At 38.4% G+C, this 23,634-nt stretch overlaps 3 protein-coding genes across 15 annotated transcripts; all 3 read right to left on the reverse strand.

Moving 5' to 3' along the window:
- Positions 1–4,117: 4,117 nt before the first annotated feature.
- On the reverse strand, positions 4,118–6,575 carry LOC103433722 (uncharacterized). 8 transcript variants are annotated; one of them, XM_008371995.4, is made up of 5 exons: positions 6,318–6,575; positions 5,833–6,157; positions 5,451–5,520; positions 5,258–5,349; positions 4,118–4,307 (listed from the first exon to the last, which is right to left on the reverse strand). In XM_008371995.4, the coding sequence occupies exons 2-4, from the start codon at positions 6,031–6,033 to the stop codon at positions 5,300–5,302; spliced, it is 321 nt and encodes a 106-aa protein (XP_008370217.1). In that variant the 5' UTR covers positions 6,034–6,157; positions 6,318–6,575; the 3' UTR covers positions 4,118–4,307; positions 5,258–5,299. The 8 variants fall into 8 exon arrangements, with proteins under 8 accessions (XP_008370217.1, XP_070676810.1, XP_070676808.1 ...); XM_070820709.1 differs by having other exon boundaries at positions 4,118–4,297; positions 5,833–6,177; positions 6,318–6,573; XM_070820707.1 differs by having other exon boundaries at positions 5,833–6,177; positions 6,318–6,573.
- A 1,773-nt stretch (positions 6,576–8,348) lies between these two features.
- On the reverse strand, positions 8,349–10,727 carry LOC103434017 (putative pentatricopeptide repeat-containing protein At3g08820). The gene has a single exon (XM_070820704.1). It carries the CDS (start codon positions 10,497–10,499, stop codon positions 8,430–8,432), a length of 2,070 nt encoding a protein of 689 aa, XP_070676805.1. The 5' UTR covers positions 10,500–10,727; the 3' UTR covers positions 8,349–8,429.
- On the reverse strand, positions 10,575–19,131 carry LOC103433723 (protein SCAR2-like). 6 transcript variants are annotated; one of them, XR_011580164.1, is made up of 12 exons: positions 18,641–19,048; positions 17,862–18,025; positions 17,583–17,706; positions 17,354–17,477; positions 16,755–16,831; positions 15,170–16,641; positions 12,678–15,082; positions 12,482–12,568; positions 12,281–12,403; positions 12,097–12,206; positions 11,864–12,011; positions 10,575–11,074 (listed from the first exon to the last, which is right to left on the reverse strand). XR_011580164.1 is itself a non-coding variant. In XM_070820703.1 (11 exons), the coding sequence occupies exons 1-11, from the start codon at positions 18,793–18,795 to the stop codon at positions 12,153–12,155; spliced, it is 4,749 nt and encodes a 1,582-aa protein (XP_070676804.1). In that variant the 5' UTR covers positions 18,796–19,044; the 3' UTR covers positions 11,727–12,152. The 6 variants fall into 6 exon arrangements, 3 of the variants coding, with proteins under 3 accessions (XP_070676804.1, XP_028957152.1, XP_008370218.2); XR_011580165.1 differs by lacking the exon at positions 10,575–11,074 and having other exon boundaries at positions 11,727–12,011; positions 16,755–16,828; positions 18,641–19,051; XR_003772720.2 differs by lacking the exon at positions 10,575–11,074 and having other exon boundaries at positions 11,727–12,011.
- Between the last annotated feature and the right edge of the window lie 4,503 nt (positions 19,132–23,634).

The following is a 23,634-nucleotide window of genomic DNA, read 5'->3' on the forward strand; positions in this document are numbered from 1 at the left end:
GAGTACTTTTACTTTATCAACATCATTATTATTCAAGCAGTATACCATTCATGATAGTTAACTTACTTTCATCAACAGGGAAACTGAACAGACAAAATACAATCTCAGGGAAATAAGTTTCACACACCTCAATGTGCTCTTAAAACAAATACCACGTTAATAAATATATTTTGACAAACATGTGCTTTAGGTATTTCATATTTTAATTGCATTAGTGATTGGTTAGCAGCATCAAGTCTTCTCTTTTTAAAAATTATAGCACATTGTTTTGGCTAGGTAATATTTTAAAAAGAAATAATAAGAAGAGCAACACTTTTTTGAGTCATTTTATCAAACAGTTGGAGGACATGTCCCGTTACTTGATCTCTGAATGTTTTTCTTTTTGCGATTTTTGGTGTATGCGATCTCAAAGCATATACAAACAAGTTTGACGGTTGGATCCTTGAAATTAGTTTCGTAGACTCAAACTTGGAGCACAAACCGACCAGCAGCGCCACCGAAGGAAGAGCTTATAAAACTTTCTTTAATGCGAAACCCAAAAATTTGCAAATGTTCAAAATTTGCATTCTTCACAAAAATTGTGAGCTATAAGTCACGATTCGAGATCACTTTTGCTAATTTCTAAATTAATGAAATTAAGCCTTATTTCATGCCATTTTCGTCGACTGATAAGCTTCTCAATCATTTATGCAGGGCAATTTACTCCTTACACCAATAACACTCGAATTAATGTATGACGTAATGAAATAGCCCTTGTAGTATTAATTTCTTGCTTGTTTTGACTGATGGAGTAATAAATTTTTGGATCACTTTGAAGTCTGCCTTTTGGCACCGCAAACAACACATTGTTAAACTTCCTTATATAAGGGAATTTAATGAATAAAAAATCCCAACTAAGGCTAGATCTATCCAAATGAGTCAAGAAGTCAAGGAATTCTGCAAAACAGAAATCCAAGAACTTCTTAATAAGGGAATTATTCAGTAAATCCAGTGACCAAAAGGTCGACAATTTGTGTTTGGCTAAGATTATGACCGGTGATATAGCTATTCCTTATCCTGGGAAGTATAGAATCTTGAGGAGAGCTCAGGAAGACATGGTAATGATGCCAACACCAAGATAAAGCCTGGAACCAATATGTTTTGGCTCATTGGGCCAAACTGCCCTGGAATTATTAAGCCTGGTGAATGCAAAATTGGAAAGACGTCAGAACTAGTCAAGGTCTTCAAGGTCGTTGGAAAAAACTCAATGCATCCTTTACTTGATATATATATATATATATATATATATATATATATATATATATATATATATATATAGATAGATAGATAGAGACCCAACTTTAGAAGTTTAATATGAACAATTGCAGATTGTGATGATGTTGTAAAACATTTAACAAAGGCAGGCAACTTCTCAAAATCAATGAGGCGTTTTCTGATGCGAGTATAGAGCAATGCAGCCAATGTCAACGAGAGCAGAACACAGCAAAAGTTAACTTCCAAAAGTCCTAAACAATATATAACAAATGCAATTAAACAAACAGCCAGATGAAGTTGAACTAGAAGAAACTGGCAAAAGTTGACTTTTAGGCTTTTGGTTTATAGCTTGACTGATATAAACTAATGATATTGTGCCGATCAAACTAGGGATGCAACTCTGAGAAAAATTTAAACGCAAACTAGTTGTATATTATTTTGTGTCTATTATCATTTTGGTATATCATTCTGCTAATGTAACACAATCACGTAAGAATGTAAGAAGAAAGTAATATAAAATGATATATTCTCGATTGCACCTTAAATTTTTCTGCAGGTAAGTCATGTGTCCACCTAACTCAAATTCATACTTGACAATTTGAGTTTTAAATTTAATTTTCATTTTCTGACAGGTTAAAAGCCGAGTAGGGTTTTGTCGGATTTGGATTGACTTCAACTAAGTTGCACCCCTCGCACCCCTACCAAGAACTCATCAAGCCATAAAGTAAAATATGATTACCTGTGGGTTAGAGATGATTATTCCCATGACATAATCCATCAAATCCAACGATCCGATTTAGGAACTTGAACCTGTCCAAAATATGGATACATATTAATTGTAGGCATCAAACAAATAAACCCCGGGAGATGATTATAAATTAAGTGCAGGTTTGATATTGCTATGCTTTGAAGAAAAAAAATTTCTGCTATACTGTGAGAATAAGCAGCAGAGTGTTTGGTAAACTTTTTTGTAAAAGTGCTTTTGAAAAAAAAAATAGTATTATAATGTTTGATAAAATTTTATGTAAAACAGATGTGAAAAAAAGCTGGTTTTTCAAAGCTGGGTTTTGCAGCTTTGTGTTTTTGGCTTTTTTCACCCAAAACTGTGAAAAAAAGCTGAAGCTGAATGTTTACCAAACATAAAAAAGCTCGATAGCCACTTTTTTCAGAATCACATTAGTACCAAACTAGGGCTTAGTAAAAAGATAAAAGTTCTGCTTTACCTGTGTTTGTTGGATTACTGCTAAATCAAACATCCACAATCTCCAACTGCTAAATCAAACATCCACAATCCAAGCCTAGAAGCAGCCACTTCTGCCATCAGCATATTGAAGCAACAAACAAAAAGGAGGAAGGTCCACTGCATTAAGCAAATGAAAAGGGATTGACATTTGAAATTGTCACTTGGAGAAAATGAAATTCCAATTTAATTGAAATGGTCCAGTTTAGGCTGAGCCATCAATCGAGCCTGAAGTTTTTATCTGAGATCATATGGACCAGAGTCCAGTTCAGAGTGTTAGAATATGAGATTGACGATAGGGTATTGCTACATCAATTCCAATTGCAGTACTAAGCCACGTGTTATTCCAATGGTGTGTGTAGTGATGAATGGCTGGCCCTGAGATTCCCAAAGCTTTACGAGCCATTGAAAACGGGTCCTTTATTTTTTGGGAACTTTAACGAAAAGCACCCGGTACTGTTCACTTTAACGAAAAACCACATTTTTACACTAAAAAGTCAATCCTGGTACTATTCACTTTACTCTTTATTTTGTCCTTATCATTAAAACGCAAAGTTTTCAAGCCCTTTTCATTAGTTTTCCTTTATTTTTTAGGACCTTCAATGCGTTTTACATTCAAGTAGTTTTTTTTCTTTGAAATTAGACTATTAAAATCATTGGGAGCATTTTTGCTCACCATCATAAACTCTCACTATACAACTTATCATCTGCCACTTGTTCTTTCACTTAAGCATGGTTAACTTTCACAATAAAATGCTTATTTTTATATTTCAAAAAAAATTTAACTATGATTAGGTGAAAGGACACGTGGCAGATGATGAGGTGTACGGTGAGCATATACCATAGTTATGGTGATGAGTAAAAATGCACCTAAAGCCATCGCCTCTGTTTTGTGGGAGTCGGCGAAATACTCGCCTAGCCTTTGTGGGGCACGCCTGAGGCGTCCATTTTTCTTTTTAAGCTGCAGAAATCTAGAATTTTTTTAGTTGCAAAGTCTGCCTAGCAAAGAAAATGAAGATAGCTAGTTTTTTTTTTTTTTTTTTCAATACTTTTTATTACCCACTTTGCTAACATTTATTACCTCATTTTGCTAATATTTATTATCCCACTAATTTATTATCTCAAAGATTAAGGACCACTCAGAAGAGTTTGTCTAAAGCTATCCCTACTAATCCCCTTGAAAACGATGGGATTCCGAATTAGAAGACAACATCCATTTATTCTTCCGTGACTGCACCTCAACGGTAAATTTTTGGGAGTTTTAACGAAAAGCCCACGGTACTGTTCACTTTAACGAAAAACCACATTTTTACACTAAAAAGTCAAACCTGCTACTATTCACTTTACCATTTATTTATCCTTATCGTTAAAACTCAAAGTTTTCAAACCATTTTCATTAGTTTTCCTTAAATTTTAACGGAGCAAAGCAAAGTGAGGAGAATTGAGTTTCAGACAACGACGTAGGTGAGTCAAGCCTTTTCTTAAATTGGAAAAGTTTGGCCCAAATAATCTATTAACCTACACTTTGGGCCGGAGCCTGGACTGAGCTAAGGCAGAGATGAACATATCTCCTCCAAAGTATTAGGTCAAACCTGCGTGGTTATGTTGTACACATTGTCCATATAACTCAAAACGAAATTTTTGACATGAAATTGCAATTAACAAATGATTGTCTTCCCATGAAAATAAAGGCTTAGGTACATTGATACGTCCGGAAAATAAACAAAATTAACTGAAGAAAGTATAAATCTTGTTACAGGCACATCCATGATGGGCGAGGGTCAGCACGATTCCAAGCACAGCCTACGACATCCTACCACAAGAAACAAGACATTAGAGATCAATTTAGCCGGATATGCGCAATTGAAGAAGGAAAGCATCAATTATCTGGCAGAGGATACAGTTATTTGTTGATCACTACTTGGCTGCCACCATTACGTATCACAATATTGCTTACTATTCGGTTTCATATACCCAGTCTCGTACTGGAGAAAAACGAACAGCCATAAGGAACAAATATATGCACAATGCTGAATCTATTTTATGTTTCTTCTATGCAGCGACATATGCTAAACTATTCATCAGTAAAAAGGCACAACGAAAGATGAGTTGAAATCCTCTGGGATATGGCTGACACAGCAATCAACACAAACAGATATTAGCACTCAGAGCTTGAAAGATCAAGCTTAAGGAATAGTTATAACTTTTTTCTCTTCAGATTTCAATTTGACCATATTACCTCAAAATTCTTTTACCAGACACATATAATGAAAATCTTAACAAAAGATAAGGATGGAGAAGTGGAAGGATGTAAAGGGTAAATCACGAACGATAATGGGAAGGAAATATGTTACATACTGTTGCTCCGTCCTCTTGCCTTAGTAGAAGGGAAGGAAATTGGGGAGGAGGGAGCAAATTCTAAGCTTGAAAATCTAGGAGAAACAAGCAATATTCTGTAAATTGGTTTGCGTCAACAGTATAAATGAAGATAAACAAAAACGAAAGCATGTCAATGTCAGTCAATTGAGGATCAAGTACACGCACACACAAAATGCAGTTACCCCACCAAGCAAAAACAAAGAAAGCATGTAAATTGATAACCAGTTAAAGAACACAAATCCAACTTCTTCGGATTTCATATGATCATAAACTTTTGAGAATGGATAACATATTCATTGTTCACTCATTTTGCATGCTATGTTATTCTAAACATTGCAGGATGAAGAAGAACAAGCACAAGAAGGCCAAGAACAATAGCGATACCAGCTCAAAATTTGATCGGACACGAAGGACAACTTCGTCGTGCTAAGAATCACCCTTCAGTTCATCTGAATCTGAGTCACTTGCATTATAACCTGCCACAGGTCCAGAAAACCAAACAGTGGCACATTTAGTTATGGTGAGGATGATTAGCACAATGACAATGATTACATGAATTTCAAAGACAGAAGTCAACCTGGCTGCTTATCACTAACTTTCCAAACCGAAGATCGAGTCCTCGAGGCTCTTGTAATCCATACTCTTCCCTGTAAAATCCCGAAAACCGAAAAGCATTAGCACAAGCAAGAATCATAACACAATCACAACCAGAGCTCTAATTATGTACTAATCCTAACATTTAATCTACAATTTGCAGTGCCAAACACAAAGCTTGCAACTTTAGCTAATAAAATTGATCAAACAACAAGTTTAGCCACTTAATCTAAACTAATTAGGATTAGAACACGAAAACAAGATCATAAAACAAAAAGCTCAGAACTTGAACCCTAAAACCCAAAACCCAAATGAAAAACCCCCCAAAAACCCAGAAATCAAACCAAACCTAGAAAGGCAATTACCATGTGGTCATCTCTGGGGACGCCATAGCCGTTGTAATACATCTGTCCCACCAAAACCTGCATGTTAATATCGCCAGCTTTGGCCTCCTTGAGCGTGTCCTTGAACCACCGCTTTATGCAGTCCGACACGACGGCGGAGAGCGGCACGCGATGTTCGTTGCTGCTGCTGCTCGCCTTCACTGAGCTGCTCTCAGTCTCCATCTCCTTCCTCTTCGACAACCGCGGCCGCTTCGACGATTTCTGGGTTGTCGGCGAGGTGGGCCTCGTTTGCTTTGGAGGAGAGGTCACCAGGTTCTGCGACGTCGTTTTGGCCACCTGGTACAGCCTGGCGGTGGAGCGAAGCGACTTTCCCATTTATTAAAAAATCGCAAAAGAAATAAAAAAGACTTGAAATTTCTGAATTTAAAAAATATTGGAAGAGATTCAAAAACGAGAAAACAGTTTTCAAGTTTGGATTTTTTTGGGTTTTTCAATTTTTCGCTTACCTTTTTGTGTTGTTTGGGTGCAAAAATGGGATTCGAAAACAGTTTTTGAGAAGTGGGGAGAGCGGAAATTACATCGCTGCCATGTCTACTGGCCGTAGGACGTCGTGTTCGTGGTCGACTTGGTGGTCTTCTTTCCTCAACTCTTCGTTTGCTTTGATGTCTGTATTTTTCGTTCTGTTTTTTTTTTTTTTTTTTTTTTGGAATTTTTCTATTATTTATTTATTTATTTATTCCTTTATAAATGGCGGTAATTGGCGCTATTGGACGAGGCTACTTTCTAATATTTATCACAATCGTCCGGATAATGCTTGGTAAATAGTAATATCAGCAGCTTTCCATGTCATTGTGGGCCCTCAGCTACAACTTTCCAGCAAGCTTATGTACTCCATGACGTGTGTGATGACTAATGATATACTAGGCTCAGCTCAAGCGACCATCTAATTAGTCTGATAAACAATGCTAGATAGATTAAATTTATAGATTAAATATGTAAATTAAATGATGTGTCATTAATCAAAATAAGTACATTAATCAACGCTTAAGTAATAATTCAACCATCAACTTTCATGTCATTGGTTTACAAGATTTAGTCTACAAATTTAGTCTCTCTAGCATTACCTTAGTCTGATTGTTGACCATTGATGCAAGAGAAACTCACAAGGCGTGCTCATGATTTTCATCTGTTGATCCAAGGAGACCTTACCAGGCTCGAGTGATTGTTGATGGTTGATGCTAGTAAGTTTGATGGTCATTTGTCGATTTAGGTGAAACTCATTTAACACGCACGAATAACTGTCACGCGTTTATACTAGTAAATTTGATTGTCTTTCCCGTGGTACAATTGGATGTATCTCTGCCCACAAATCACGGCACCTGACCATTTGGCCCTTTCGAATCGACAAACTGTTCCTCTCCTCTGTGAGAGTTTCTTTATCTCTGCTGTGAGAGTGCTTCTGTGAGACTTTCTTCCAGACTCTTCGGTGGCACCGACCTTAGCTTCGGTTGGGGTCGGGTGATGCGTCCTCTTCTCCCCTTTCTCATTCTTTTCTCCCTGCATCTACTGTTGGTTCTCCCCCAATTTTCAATTTGGCCTATCTAATTCCTTCAACTTTGTGGGTTTTCTTCTTCCTGATTCTTCCTTACTTCGTTTTTCAACCATATCCTCTGTCGAGTTCGTGTGTAGAGTTCCGGTGCTTGCACCGGCTCAGGTGTTTTCCACACCACCACGTTCTCCTTTATGTCTGCCGCTTGCGGTAGTGTTGCTCGGGACTTGTTTTGAGCTTCCACATGGTGATTGGCCTCTTTCGCTTGGATGCTGATTACCCCTAACTTATGGCTGTGCGCAGGAGATGTCAGTGAAGGAGATGATCGACGGTGGTTGAAGAAACGGCTGGCTGGCAGTTCCTTGGACCATTGGTGGAGAAAGCAGTGGGTGCTTCTCGGATGTTCTTTGGTTTTGGGCTTTTGAGCTCATTCTCTGTTTCTGTTGTTTTTTCTTTTTGTTTAGGCCCTTTTTGGTTGTTTATAAGTGTTGTTGGGTCTTTGTCTACTTGTATGTTTGTGTTTTGGTTGGAATAAAATATTCCCCTTGACCTAAAAAATAAAAAATAAAAAAAACCATTTGGCCCTTTCTTTGTCTCACAAGCATCGTTTGTATATAAGCAAAATGGATAAAGAAAGCCTCCTCAAGTGTTGTCATCAAAGGGACTGCTATGAAAAAATTGTATAAAATTAAGACATTTTAACCAAAATGATTTTTGAGATTTGCAGATCTTTCCACATCGATCCATAAGATTTGAAATCAATAGAAGTGGTATCTGAGTTTGTCCACTATCATTCATTTTGGTCATTCGTTGAAAAATCTCTATTACATAAGGATAAAATGACAAAAATACCCTCAATTTTTGTCAAATCATTTTGGCTCATTGTTTATTAAATTGAAAGTATTTTTGTCATTTGATTCTTAATTAACATAATTATTCAAGAAATGATCAAAATGATTAATGGTAGATAAACTCAGGACCACTCATGTTGATTTCAAATCTCAGGACCAAAGTGATGAGTTATGCAAATCTCAAGGAACATTTTAACTAAAAAGCCTAAAATGATATATTACCAATAATCTTTACATGAACATGAACCATCAATGAAACAATGAAATCGGTTATTGTCCCGAACGATGATCTCTCTCCCTGAAATCTTCGAGATGAGCTTTATCGCCTCATGACAATCACCGCACACACGAAGGTTCTTCACAACTCGGATAGTATCTGTAGGTGCAGTGCTGATCAGACCAAATGCAACGGCCAGCTTCTCGCTATGACAGCCAAGGAAATGCTCCTTTTCTTCCTCTTCTATGTCAAACAACACAAAATCTGTGGTCGGAACATAACCTGCTGCTTTCAATTCCTTAGCCAACTCGTGAAGTTTTGCGTATATCTTATCTGACAATGTGTGGGACTTGTCTCCGACAAGGAATTCGTGAACAGCCCCATTTACTTCGATCCAACTGCAACCCGGGATTTTCTTCATCCCTTGCTGACTCATTTGTGATCTGGTATCTGCTGCCTCATTCCATTTATGACTTGCAGAGTAAATATTTGACAGGAGAACATAGTGTGCTGAGTTCCACGGTTCTAGCCCTATGAGTTGTTTCAGTACAAGTTCAGCCAATTGGGTATTCCTATGTAGCCGGCATCCACCCAACAGTGCTCCCCAAATGATGGAATTCGCCTCCATTGGCATACTTTTTATTAACTCGTAAGCTTCATCCAACAAACCTGCACGGCCAAGAAGATCCACCATACATCCATAATGCTCAATTGTCGGAGTCAAGGAAAAGACACTCTTCATGTTATTAAAATACCTCCGGCCCTCATCAACTAGACCAGCATGACAGCATCCACAAAGCAGGCCCATGAAAGTGTTTCCATCAGGTCGAATTCCAATTTTTCCCACTTGTCCAAATAGTCCAAACACAGCTTTGACATGTCCATTCATAGCAAGCCCAGACATTGCAGCATTCCAAACAACATGGTCTTTTTTCTTCATCCCCTTAAAGACTTCCCAAGCAAGGACCATGTTCCCACATTTCGCATACATGTCAATTAGAGCTGTACCAAGAACTGGGTTAGTGAAAAATTCATCTTTATCCACCAAATTGCTAGCCCAGTCCCCTAATTCAAGCGCTCCTAATCTTGCACAAGCAGAAAGTACGCCGACCATGGCATAGCAATCGGGTTTCAAATTCTCCTTCTGCATTTGAAAGAAGAGGTCTATGGCTTCTTTAGGAAGCCCATTTGATGCATATCCCTGAATCATGCTGCTCCAAGAAACTATATCCTTCTCGGGCATCACATCAAAGACACGACGAGCTTTCTCCATATTTCCGCACTTGATAAACATATCAACTAAAGAGGTAGCAACAAACACATTCCTCCCCATACCAATCTCCGTTATGTATCCATCAATCCATTCCCCACTGCCTATATCCCCTAACCTCCCACAAGCAGATAAAACCCTAACAAGGCTAAAACTATCAGGCCTCAAACCCATCTCCAACAACCCGCGAAATGTATCAATAGCTTCTCTGTACCGGCGAGCTTCAATGTACCCACAAATCACGGCAGTCCAAGAAACAACATTTTTCTCCGGCATTTCATCAAATACCTGATGTGCATGTTCCAAATACCCACATTTCGCATATAAGCAGAGCAAACTGGTTTTAACATAAACATCGAAATCGAACCCAGTTTTCACCACAAGGGTATGAATGTTCAGCCCCAATTGGAAGTCCGATTGCCTTGCACACGCTTTCAGAACAAAAGGGTAAGTAAAGCTATTCGGTAAGAATCCATCTTTCCGCATCGAGCCGTAGAATTGGATCGCGTCGTCGAAGCAATCGTTGGAAACCAAGCCGCGGATCATGGTGTTCCAGAGGAAGATGTTGGGCTGCGCGGTTTGGCGGAAGACGTGGCGGGAGTAAGCGGTGTGACCGAAATCGAAGCCGGAGCGGAGGACCAGGTTGAGAAGATAGTTGTCTTGGTCGAGGCCGAGGCGGAGGAGCCGGGCGTGGGCGTGTTTGAGGTGGTTGAAGGAGGTGAAGCCTTGAAGGAGACACTGCTTGGTTTCTAAGGCTTTGGAAAATGCAGGGGAGGAGGCTCTGTTGGCTATGGCTGTCATAACCTGTTTGAGACTGGGCGAATTTTGGAGGCCAATGACTCAACGGTCGTTTTATATTGCTCATTTTCCCACCAATTTTAAAATTTTAATATCTTTTATGTTTTGTGCAAATTTTCTTTCGTTCTATGTACAGCTGAATGATCCAAAAATCAACGGTTAGATCTTGAATAGAGTGATTTAATGGATCTTTGTAACGATTAAATCTTACATAAAATTTGTACCACTAAGACATAACATTATAGCCGAATCTTGTTTTGTGTGCCACTTCAGCCCTAATGTTTCTTGCCAAAAATTTCTTCAAAACTGTTGATGTGGCTCGAAAACTTAGAGGGTTCGCTTAGGAGTCATGTCGACGATTTTGATGGAGTTGCTGGATTTGGGGATGATGAAAGTCCTCGGTCTAGACACCACAACATATAGTCCGGTTGTTTAGCCTAGACTGAATGAGTGGGACTAGAATAGAACGATGTAACCGTGCCATATAAGTCATTGTCGTGGTTGGGACCCAGGTCTCCTGAAATCAAAACTGCAGACCAGAATTTGCTAGGAATAGATAAACACCTATGACCAATACGCTGCGGAACAGGGGCGGAGCCACCAAGGGACTAGGGTAGTCCCTGGCCCATCCTGACTTCATATGAGGTGTGAACCTCATAGAAGAAAATGAAGCAAACGACGTCGTTAAGTTTTGATTTTAAATTTTTTTCGGCTGTCTAATGAAACAATAAGTTTGGCATGGGAGTTTTAAAAGAAATGTGCAATTTTAAATGGAAAAAGCAACACCACTTCTGGTTCGATTCTCTCACCTAACAGTAATATACACCCTATAATTTTCTAAAGCAACTCACCTTCTTTATTTGCAGACCTCTCCCCCTTGTCCTTTTTCTACTTCTTTGTATTTTCTTTAGCCTTCCACAACCTACCTCTTACTTGGTTGTCTGGGTTTTTACATTTTTTTCTTCTTAGTATTGAATTTAAGAGAATTTTTTCAGTTTTGTGAGGATTACACAAATTGCATATGTCAACATGTTATGAATTCAACTTTTTACACACTCATATATATATATATATATACATACACATATTTGTGAAAGGCCTCTCCTCATTTAGAATTCTGGCTTCGCCACTGCTGCAGAAGAAAAGAAAAGGTGAATTTAAGAATCTGTAGTCTTGAATAAGATCCACACATCGACATTATATGAACACAACAACAATGGCCGCTAAATATGAGCCAGAAATAGAGTAAAAGTATATAAAGGGATACGTATATGCACCGTAACATTTCAATTACATACAGGATTACAAAATTTCATTCTCGGTACGCTACGTACTACATTTATATCACTCAAACAATATACACCTACCAAGATCTTAAAAATGAGTATATTGGAACCGTGCTTGCGCGCAGAGCTGTAGCTGTCGTTCTTGTATAAAGCAGTTTGCCTCACACTAGATTCCCGCGGATAGAGCTGAGCGACATTTCAACAAGTAGATTTTGAGGCGAGAGGGGAGCTGTATAATACAAGAATTTTGAGTAAGGAGAAAGAATACACCAAACTACAGAAACGTCCAGCCTTCTGTAAGAAAGAGAAGTGACCAGCCATTTCAAGCCAAGAACAGCACTGGTTAAGAGGTTTATTAGAATAAACCCCTTTAGTTATCACTCCAACCATCATCATCGTCATCTTCATCACTTCCTGCACATGCCTGTAACAAAATTCTTCTCGTATTATTATATTAACTAACAAAGAAATACTGGTAGCAGAGGGAGATAGAGTAACCTGGCGAATTGCACTCGCTCTCTCTAAGATAGCAGCAACCCTCAAGTTTCTTGCCGGGCCCTGAATGCTGGGTCTTGTCACCGTTGAAGATCTTGTCACCATTGCAGGCTTCAAGTTGAAGGACTAAGACAACAAAAGTTGGTTCAGTCTTTAACTTAGAAAATAGAGAGCCCAATTACAGCAAAAATAGACATATCTGACCTTAGTTCTTATCTGTTGCAGCAATGAATCTCTTTCATCTACCTCAGGTTCAACCTGAGGCCGAACTCGTTCGGTTACCTTTCTCAACTGCAAAATGTCAAAACGTTAGAAAGGTACTTTGTAAAGCATAAATATCAAGAAGAGAATATCCAGATAAAAAAAAAAAAACAGATGCCATAAATGGATTATCATTTACCTTGCTTTGACCATGAGCAGCAACAGCATCGATGAGGGGATTTCTAGGACGAGGGAGCTTAGTAACTGGAACTCCATTAGACCTTCCAACTTCATAGTCTGACATTACAGCAGAATTATTGTATGACCATGATATTTCTCCCTCTGATGTTGGTAAGCAATGCTGAGGCTGCTCTACCATTGTTGGAGCTGTCGCGGATGTGGAAAGAGGTTCTTGTTCCGATTCTGAATTTTTCAGTGAATGTTGAAGCACCTTAGGCTCGATACCTGTCTCCGGTGTTATCTGCTGTACAGGCTGGATAATAGATCCATGAGAAGATTCAGGGTCATGTGTAGAAGTTGTACATTCAGAGCTTGGTCCAGTGAATGGATTTGAACCAGTCTGAATTTTTTCTCCCACTGAAGCAAAGTGATTAATTCCAGGCCTGTCATCAGAAACCTCTGGTAACGACAAAAATGGGTTTGAGAATTGTGTTCCCCCTAAGTCAGGGAAATTATATTGAAGATTAGCATCATTAACCATGGCTGGTAACTGCAATGAATACGGGGCAGGATGCACCATATTGCCAATTAAAGGTTCAGAAACATGTTGGAACTTCTCGCCTTCTTCAGACGTGGGAGGCAAAAATGGGTTCTGGGGCGGCAGCACACCTCTCTGTGGTGCTGGCATATCAAATTGAGCTTTCTCATCAGGTACCGACGGCTGTATTGGCAGTAAAGAATCCTGGCTAACTCCAACCGATTCTCTCTGTGAAAAAAGGGAAGAGTGTTGTTTTCCCATCCTCCATTGCATTGGTGGTAAAGGTGGCAATGGTGGCATGTCTTCCAGATTGACCACAGTACCTTCAGGGGGCAGGACTGATCTAGGAAGGGTAAATGGTTCCAATGCTTGCTTCGTAACATCAAGTTCCAGGCCTGATGATTCTGGTAAGAACTCTGATGTTAAAGCTTGGCTTGGGAGATATTCAGAATAAGATTCCAGGGAAGCATCCAAGTATACTTCCTGATTGATGTGCTCCGTAGATGGTAACTGGTTGGATTTCTCCGAATCCATGTGGTTTTGAGACCCTGCCTGTGCAGATTGAAGACTTGATAAGTTGATGCTTGCTTGATCTTCATCCGAACTTTCCACATCAAACTCATCAGATTGAACCTCCAGAGAATGCTTTAAGTCAGCTTCTGGCTGATCCCTTGCTCCATCTCTTGGCAAATATCCGATATCAACTTGGTTTGCTTGCAAATCCACTGAATTGTCCAAACTAGTTTCAGGCTCTGGGAGGTAGCAGGTAGGTGAAGACACAACTTCCGTATTTTCTAAAGTTGCTGACGTTATGGTCACATCACCAACAGCCAAACTGCTTTCAGTTTGTTCATCCAGAGAGAAATTATGACCATAATCAGATACTTTTGAACCAGAATGTTCATAAGTAGTTGATTCGCTTGGTTTTGATTCTGCAGGGACATCATGCACAGCCAAACTGTTCTCAGTCTGTTCATCCTGAGAGAAATTATGACCATCATCAGATGCTTTTGAACTGGAATGGTCATGAGTAACTGCTTGACTTGAGTTAGATTCTGAATCCGGAGAAACATCTTGTTTACTTGCTTCCATTTGCACTTCTGAGTCTATGACAGATTCTGGAGAAACTTCATTCAGTTCCGATTCATTCTCGTGGAAATCCCCAAATCCAGGAAGAGATTCATGCAAATTTATAAAGTTCCTTGGTGGAGAAGAAATTGCATTTGGAGATGAATAACTAACATCATTGACGTCATTATCAGGTTGGGCAACAGCAGCAGAGGGCACAGCTGCAGTTTCTACATTTAGTGTTTCAGGTACCAGATCATCTGAATTCACATGATCTTCATGGCCTATGAAAGTTGGACAATTAGATGGAAGTTCCACAGAAACGGTATCACCTCCTACATCAGCATCGCTTGTGAATAATTGTAATTCATCATCATCCACGGTACTAAATCTCTCTTCTACATTGAATTTTTCTTCATAATGCGGAATACCCGCTTCTGCTTTGACGGATTCAAGTTGGGGAACATACTCATTTAAATCAGATAATTCATCGTCATCCACGGCACTAAATCTCTCTTCTACATTGAATTTTTCTTCATAATGTGGAATACCCGCTTCTTCTTTGACGGATTCAAGTTGGGGAACATCCTCATCTAAATCAGATAATTGCTGCTCTATTAGGCCATGCATCTGGGGAGCATCCTGCTGCTCTGTTAGGCCACGTCTATGTGGAGCATCCTGCTGCTCTGTTAGACCATGTGCCTGCCAAGCATCCTGCTGATCTATTAGGCCATGTGTCTGTGGAGCACCCACTACAGGCTCTTCTGAGATATGACTCCGTGCAGCATCCACCACAAACGGTACAACTTCAGAGTTGACTGCAGTTGGTGTAACAGGATTATCAAGTCTGGAAGCCATGTTATCAAGATTTATAACATCTCTATAATAAGGCAGTAATGTATTACCTGAAGATATTTGTTCTTCTGGCAGGGCTGAGGAAAGCTGCTCTTCAGTGGATGAAATACTTAAGCGTGGTGAATCAATCTTTCTGGCAAAGCTTTCTAGAGAATCTTCATCTGCACATTGTATCTGAAGTATTTTATTCACATCATTATTTCTACTTTGATCTTCAGAAGCAGGCTCTTCAACGTTTGACAAATGTGGCGAAGCATCAGAACTGAAACCTAAATCTTCCATGTCTGGCTCATCAATGGGATGGCTTGGTGAAGCATCATTAGTCTGGGAGTCACGGACAACAGGCAGAGAATTATCCAGATTTGTCTCATTTTCGTCAATGTCTAATGGTTTACAATCAACTTTAATTTCGTCAGAGGTATTATCATCTAACACAGGTCCGGCCAATGATACCACTGGCGAGTTTGCTCCAGGGTCTGAGTGTAGCGTAGGACTCATATCCCTAACAAATGCACTGTAAGATGTATCTCCAGAATCAGGGATTATGTCTTCCACAATGCATGCATTATGAGACACCACCCGCTCCTTTGTTGTGGCTTCTAGAGACTCCACGAATTCAGATTTCTGGTTGGATGACATCTCAAAAATCTCAGCTCCACAGGTTTCAGTGGAAGGGAATTCTTTAGCTGCTCCATCACACTCTGATGGTGAATTCTCAACCAAATTGCTTAGACTATCAGAGTGCGAAAAACTGGCTGTATCTTTTTCAAATGAATTCTTCCCATCATCCGATGTAGAGGAGTTTCCAATTGATTGAGAATCCGAAAATCGAGTTTGAAGCTCCAGATGTTCCTCCTCATTTGCATCAGAATCCGTCCCGTATGTTTCCACGTTCTGGAAGCGTAGATTGTTCTTAGGTTTAAATTCATTGTCAGTTTCCATTTCTGATTCCAAAGTTGCAAGAGCATCCATGTAATTGTCTACCTCACTGGTCCTATCATCAGAACTGGAGGGGGTGGACCCCTCCATGCTGCCTTCAGTTTTATGTTCTCCACCAACTGCTAATTGTTTATCAGCTGTCACCTGATGAAGGTTGGAATCATTTTCATTTGTCTCAACATCAGAGTTTGGTTCAGACCCCTCTGGAATTTCTCTATCGAAACCCCCCCTATTAAATCCATCCACGGATGGTTTAAATATATCTTCATGGACGTCAGGTGAAGAGCTAGCACTTTTCCTTTCTGGGGACATTTCAGCAGGACTTACCGTAGTGATGTCAAGTATTCTAAGGTCTGGCTCACTACTATCATCTAAGGTCAATCTCAAGAGTGGTGGACCAACAGAAGTTTCGCAAATAAGTTTGCGTTCTGGTGAAAGAGTCTCCAGAAATGTCTTCATGTAACTTTTCCCAGTTTTTGAGTCAGCTGCTGATCCATTCAAATGCCTTTTCTTCAATTTCACACGATGTGCAGGATCACTAGAACGATTCTCAATACGCTCCTCCAGGAACAACTCATGCAGTCTGCATTGTTTGAAAAAACAATAAGTAGCCACTCAACCAGCTGTTCTTTAAACATGAACATTTACAATAGCGTGAATGAGAATAGTGTGGTAATATGAAAAAAGAGCTCTTACTTGGCATTTGACTTGGCATGTGATGTCATTGAAACTTCTGGGGTTTCCCCATTCCTCCAGCGGGATCCTTTCTTCTGCTACACATAGAAGACCATAGTAAATATTGTAATGACATAAGGTGTATAGTATAGCAATGACTTGCCAACAGAAAAAGGAGAACCAAATTTGCAAATTCTTAGTAAAAAAAAGTAGCATTCCCCTGTTTCCACATAGGCCTGCATGCTGGCTCACACTCCAAATCAAGATTAGGAGATGCCTAGCACATGCAGTCAGTCAGAAGGAGTGACATAAACAGAACTTAATCAAGGTCCATGCTTAAAATTAAATCTCAAAGAGAAGAACTAAACATCGATTGGGTGGCATCTGTGTAAGAAATATCTTGCTCATACTGAACTAGGCAGCACAAGACCAAGGAAAACAATCATGGTCGCCGCCCATGGGTGGCAGCGCTCCTCCCAGAGGAGCAATGCCATGTGTTTTTCCTTTTCTTTTCATGTTTATACCTTTTAAGTAATTTTGTGAGAGCTCAAATAGTAAATAAATTTGCAAGTAACTAAAGAATACGCAGTTAATGAGAAATGCTCATTCCATCGCAATACCTTCACTTTACGGGTTTTCTTTTCTCTCTGCATCTCTACTGTTATTGAAGATGTTGATGCAACTTTAAAGAATGACGGATCAGTGTACCGCTTCAAACATGCCCCAGCTCCAGCAACATCAAACCTGTTAGAATTGGATAAACATAATTATTTTAAAATTTTCCATAATCTTTTCATTTTACCATATAGGTTAAAGTAGCATAAGTGAACACGAATTGGGTCATCATACTTGTCCAAAAGGAACAGCTGAGGAGGACCACGGCATTCTTCATAAGAATCCATTACAAAGCGAGGTAAGTCTCCACGAGCGATCATATTCTGTTCAGAATGCAGATTAGGATGCCAGTCAACCCCTGCAATAGAATTGTGCACTTGCATAAATATGCTGTAATTAATTTCTATTATCAACATGGCCAAAAGGGAAGTGTTTTTACTAATGCATCAGATTTTTATAGCTTTAACAACGTGCACAAGTTACGAATAAAAATTACATAACATGTAGTCAAACCTGGATTGGAAAAGAAGGAAGAATGATTGGTTTGAGATAGAAGCGCCTTCTCAATTGGGGGAAAGTCCGCTTCAAGCTGTTGGACACGAACCACTAGACCATGGCCTCGTGTAGCGGTTGCCATTACTTCTTCGTGCAAGTCATGAAATATTTCAGCGGCAAACCTATAAGCAAAAATTGGCAACAAAATGCATTTCTCGTGAGTCCATTACCAACTAACTTAAAACCTACCACATAAACAATTTAAAATGCCATGATAAAAAATTCAGTTATGTAGTCGTATCAACCGGAAAACCCAAATTACATGTCAGCTGAAAAGGCTTTAAACATCAATTCTTGGACAGAGAAGTACTTATTTATCCATGCCACATTTGCATTAACCAAGTTAAATCCAAATTCTAGACCATTTGGATTTCTGTATGATCCTATAACCAAATTTTTAGTCCAACAGATTCATTTCCAAAAAATATTCCCAATTACGCGCACTTCAAACGCCCTGATCAAATGGTAATCTCCAAAAATCGCATATTCAATCACCAGCATAGTTCAGTACCGGTGTCAACTAAGTCAACAGATTTCACTCGCCGTTAATCCAGTAATAAAGTCTAAATGTACACCAAAATTCCCAAAATAGTAATTATATCACATTAATCGAATTATCAACTCCAAGAGTCCAAATTTCAAGCCCTAAAGTCTCAGAATTTCTGGTAAAAGCAACAACTTTCAACAATTCGAATGAAAACCCACATAAAGTAAAACCAGTGGCAAAAGATACTCACTCAGCAAGGTCGCCGAGCTGCCGCAAAACACCGACGAGGCCGGCCATGGCGACGCCTTCCAGTAGAGCCTCCGGATCATCCCTATCGGCTGCTCTGTACAATTCCGGATCGGCCAAGCCGTACTCGTTCCTTATCTGGTACCTTGTCAACGGCATTCTTCAGGTCTCCACTCCGATAAACCCTAATCGCTCAGAAACTGCAAATTGTATATGTAACTCTGCTCTTCGATTTTACATTTCCAGGACAGAGAGAGAGAGAGAGAGAGAGAGAGAGAATATGCGGTGGTGGTCAGAGGGAGAGACAGACGTGAAGGGAGTGAGACAGAGAGAGACAGAAGGGAGGAGAAGTAATTAATGATATTTTTTTTAGTTTTTAACTGAGAATTTTGGAATGTAAGCAACGATGAAGAAAGGGAGCTCGGTGCCCAACTTGCCGCTTATATTGCGCCCGTTGTATTGGATCATGGTACGTATGATGTAACTGGCCCGGATACTTTTTTTGCACGATTTGTTAATCTATTAACTAGTCGAGTAGTTATTGTGTCATTCGTTAACGAGTTAGATTATTTTTAGCTTATCTATTAAGAACCCGTTAACGAGTCGAGTCGTTACTCGTGTCATTTGTTAGAAACCCGATAAGATATTGTTTGTCAGATCTAGACATTAGACAAGACAATTTCTTGAATAACCCGGCAATCTGACACGAAACGGCACAACCCGTTAACTAATCAAATCGTTTTTGGGTCAACTGTTAAGAACAAGTAAGATTACAAGTTTGACACTATAAGAAATGACTCATTAAGATAACAAGTATGACATAAAAACGACTCGAATACGACTCGTTTTCCGACCTACATGTAATATAAAACATAAATAATTTTCAAATGTTTTTTTTCATACACCAATGATTTTCACACGCTCCTTTTTAATTTTTTACTTATGAATATCCTTTTGTACAAATAATAGTTTGAAAATAGAAAAAAACAAGTGTGCAGAAATCTTTATTTAATACGGTGTCTTGATGTGTTTGAGTTGGAATCGCTTGCCTTGAAGACTACAAGGTATTGGTGCTTAAAAACAATCCAAAGTTGAAAAGGAGGGGTAATGATGAAACAATTGGCTTGGAAATTACTCTTAGTACTAATTGGATTATTAGTTTATGTAGTAATATTGTAGTCGGAATATAGCTTCTGTAGTAAAAAAAAAAAAAGAATTAAAAACCTTTAGTGAAGTCTGTTATGATTTATGTCTAAAATTAATAGTTTTATCAACTATTCATTCATTGTTAACACGTGAGCCACACATGTGAGGTTAAAACATAACTATCAGTTAATTGTTAGCACATGAGGCTCACATGTCACATGTGTGGCTAACTTTACATTTTTAGCTCACGTGCTCACAATTAACAGAAAATCGACAAAACTTCTAATTTTGTACCTAAATCCTAAGGACTTTACCACAAAAGTTTAAATCTTAATTTTTACCACAGAGCTATCTTTTGACTACCATATCATCATGGAAATTGTTGATCCAATTAAGCCTTACTCTTTTTAGTTTTTGGGTGACTAGGTTGTTCAATATCTGATACTGAATTGGAATACCTATGAAGCATTTTATATACCGATCAAGTCAATCACATTCTTTCTTAAATAGTTAAAAATGTTTGCTAACAACCGTAAACGCTTTCAATAAAAACACTTCTAGTATTAGTGTTTATGAGCAAAAATATTTGCTACAAAAACAGTTGCAAATAAGTCCTAAATCCAATCCCTAAAAATCAAATTAAAAGATTAACTAATGCAATGGCAACTCGAAGTCATTCGTGAGATCGTACCCAATTAATAATGAGATTCACCAACACGATGGAAGACAACGACACAATTCTTATATAAAAACTACATGAAACCAATGTTTTTAACTATAACATTTCTTCGGTTTAAATCACATAAATACAAAGATAATATTGTAAGCATAATGAGTTCAATATTAATCGTTGTAGTGTATTGGTGCATTGTCACATTTGTAAATTGGTTGTCAAAAGAAAAATACAAGCTAATATGATAAAATCTATATGTTAATTTGAAACTACTTTATTGGAAACCGTTTGAGTAATAAAATACATCAAGAACTTGTGTTTATCATGATGGTTTTTGTTGCTTAGTGCTTGCCAAACAAGTAGACCCTCATGTCCATTTGAGAAAAAGTGCAAGAGATATTGTCATCATATTATAGATCCCATCTGCGTCAATTAGACTCCAAGACATGATTAACAAAGAATGAACCCTAATTAGTTCTCACCAAGTCAAGGAGCTATGAATATTGTATATTGTCTATTTGATTCCTTTCACGAACATGTAAGATTATTAAATGTTCGAGAATAGAGTCTCACATCGAAGATATAGTAAAGTAATATGTAGTTTATATGCAACATGTTAACTACTAGTATCGTTAATATCTTTTGTGATAAAACCCTATACAGTCGGGACTATTGACTACAATATCGACATTGTTAATAGTTGGACATACTAGGCCTAATAACTAGATCATTAAATACCAATTGACAAATATGTTATCCGTTTTTTTCTTTGTTCGTCGACAGATGCAGTTCCGGGTTTCATATGTGAAAAGGAAACCCAAAAATAATAAAAAGGAAAGGGAAAAATCTGGGGTTTTAGGTAAAAGCAGTTGGCCATCCGTTGATCGTATCATACCATGTTGACCGTTGAGCCAAATACAAACATCAAGGTAGGGTAAGGTCCAACAGAATGAGACCTACTGTTGTAGATGGGGATCGTTTCGTAAACACCTTGTTGAAAACATCTTGAAACTTATATTGAAAAAATAAACACTTTCTGAAAAAAACACAAGATAATGATTTAAGTAGTCTTCGAAGCTAATTCATGGTAATATAATGATCAAAACCAAGACCGTATTTTATTCCATTGTAAGTTTTTGATTTTCCTAACATTACTTTTCTTAAAAAGTTTGTTGAGTTTCCTCAAAAACAATTCACGATTGATTATAATTTTTCTATCAAAAATTATCATAAGCGTTTTCTCTTCCTTCTAAACCGCTTTTTAACGAGACTTTGAAGTTAAAGGTATGAATGATAGATAGATATCCACTGGTTACTGGAGCCCAGGAAAGTCAGGACATTAATGCCAAATCACCATGGAATCAGAGTAACCAGAAAATCTAAATGCATGATGTGATAAAATGGCTGTCATTGATGTGACTCCCGGATTCCATTACTTTTGGATGCACCTAAATTTTTGGGTTGCTTTTTTACCAGTGTGAAATCTGAACGGGAATATGGAAGCTTCGTTGAGCCTTTTTTATTTATGACTTCGTACAGAGGGTGAAAAGAAGAGAAAGGGTTGGTGGTGTGCAAGTGACTTTAGTGGGAGTAAAGGGGGTGTCTTTTTCAAGGTGTCCTTGCTTTCTGGCAACTCCTTTTACCATTTTTCCATGGAACGTAGTTGTACCAGATACCAGTAGTTGTCACCTTTTGCTTTCTATGGTTCTGTTTTGCCCTTTTGGTCTTCTTCTTGGGACTTGCTCGTGTAACTCTCTTTATGTTTAGCTTCAAGTATATGCAATGTACGCAATTTTTTAGTATGTATTTGTATTGTATGTTATGTAGTTGAATTCTTATTTATTGAATCTTTCATTGCATAACGAATTATTTATTGTTCTAGTGCACGTCATTTCGATTGTTAAATTCTTGTCCATTGAATCTTTGATTGTATAATGAATCATTCATTACTCTAGTAAAATCATGTATCAAAGAATAATAATTTTTTTGCATATAGTGAGCATTTATTTCTTTAAATTATATATGTTAACGCTCAAAACTGAGAGGTTAACAAAAACTAGTATAGTCTTGAAGTGGCTATACCTCCACTCTCGGCCACAAGATACAAAGTTTAGCTCCACCAAAGTCTAGCTCCACCAAAAGACAAAGTCTAGCTCCGTCACTAGCTATGGGATTTACCTCTTCAAAATGTAATAAAAGTGTAAATCTAACCAAAATTTAACACATCTAACCAAATATTATATGTACACCTTATTTGATCTTCCTTATTGAAGCACGAACAACGACAAATATGGCTAAAAACGGTGATAACTTCTCGTTTACGCATCAATGAAGATGCTCATTTCACTGTAAAAACCATACATACATTCATATTTTGATGATGCAACATACTTAAATCTTGCATAATTAACAACTTAGTATAGTAGGCGAGAGTAGCTATAGCTTCAAACAATCAAGTAAGCTTTGCTTAAAAGCTTTGACTCCTTAGTAGTGGAACGCATATGCTTCCAACTGTGTATATAATATATATGGTGTGTTGTGTAGCCGCAATTGAATTGGTTTTCCGGTTGCCAACAACTTCTTCTCCAACGACTGTATGGTATGTCCACCTTCTTTGTTAATGCCAATGCGAAAAGTAACTGCATTTTATGAAGGGGGAGACTGGAGAGTCCACCATTTTCTTACACAGCAAACTTTGTCAATCCTTTTGGGTTATTTCCTCATAAATACTACTTGTTAAATTAGTGGTTGTTGTTATGGGGTACTTGAATCTTGACCCACCAAACCCTAGCTTATTTGTTACCTTAGTTATGTCTCATTATGGTAAAATACACATGATTCTTCTTATTCATTTATGGGAAAATAACATAGCAACCACAAGTTTTAGTGTAAACTTTTTGACTTGCCCAACAAATGATGGTGTCTTTAGCCATTCCGTTTCCAAAAAAGATGAATACCCGAATCCTATAGCTTTGGATTCGCTACTCCGATCATGGTACCCCTAAGAGGAAATGCCCTTCCCCTTTTTTGTTGGTCGTGTGCAATGAGAGAGTGTACCCTCGACACCCTCGTTCGTGAGAGGTTCTTGGGTACGGCGCCCATTTTCGGGGTACCGGGGTTAGCATGGCAAAGCAAGGAGAGTGGGATATGAGAAGGTTTTTGTGCCTGTGTCCATAGGA

This window comes from Malus domestica, chromosome 04, assembly GCF_042453785.1.
Source record: "Malus domestica chromosome 04, GDT2T_hap1".
NCBI lineage: Eukaryota > Viridiplantae > Streptophyta > Magnoliopsida > Rosales > Rosaceae > Malus > Malus domestica.

Bases quoted from the DNA above. Each gene is read 5' to 3' on its own strand.
- LOC103433723 (XM_029101319.2), bottom strand. From the start codon at position 18,795: ATGCCGTTGACAAGGTACCAGATAAGGAACGAGTACGGCTTGGCCGAT. The intron at 17,478-17,582 runs GTATGATGACCC...CAATTCTAACAG, and splicing joins CAGCTGTTCCTTTTGGACAA to GTTTGATGTTGCTGGAGCTG. The intron at 16,642-16,754 runs GTAAGAGCTCTT...CAAACAATGCAG, and splicing joins CATGCCAAGTCAAATGCCAA to ACTGCATGAGTTGTTCCTGG.
- LOC103434017 (XM_070820704.1), bottom strand. From the start codon at position 10,499: ATGACAGCCATAGCCAACAGAGCCTCCTCCCCTGCATTTTCCAAAGCC.
- LOC103433722 (XM_029101318.2), bottom strand. From the start codon at position 6,186: ATGGGAAAGTCGCTTCGCTCCACCGCCAGGCTGTACCAGGTGGCCAAA. The intron at 5,521-5,832 runs GTAATTGCCTTT...GGGATTTTACAG, and splicing joins TCCCCAGAGATGACCACATG to GGAAGAGTATGGATTACAAG. The intron at 5,350-5,450 runs GTTGACTTCTGT...GACCTGTGGCAG, and splicing joins AGTTAGTGATAAGCAGCCAG to GTTATAATGCAAGTGACTCA.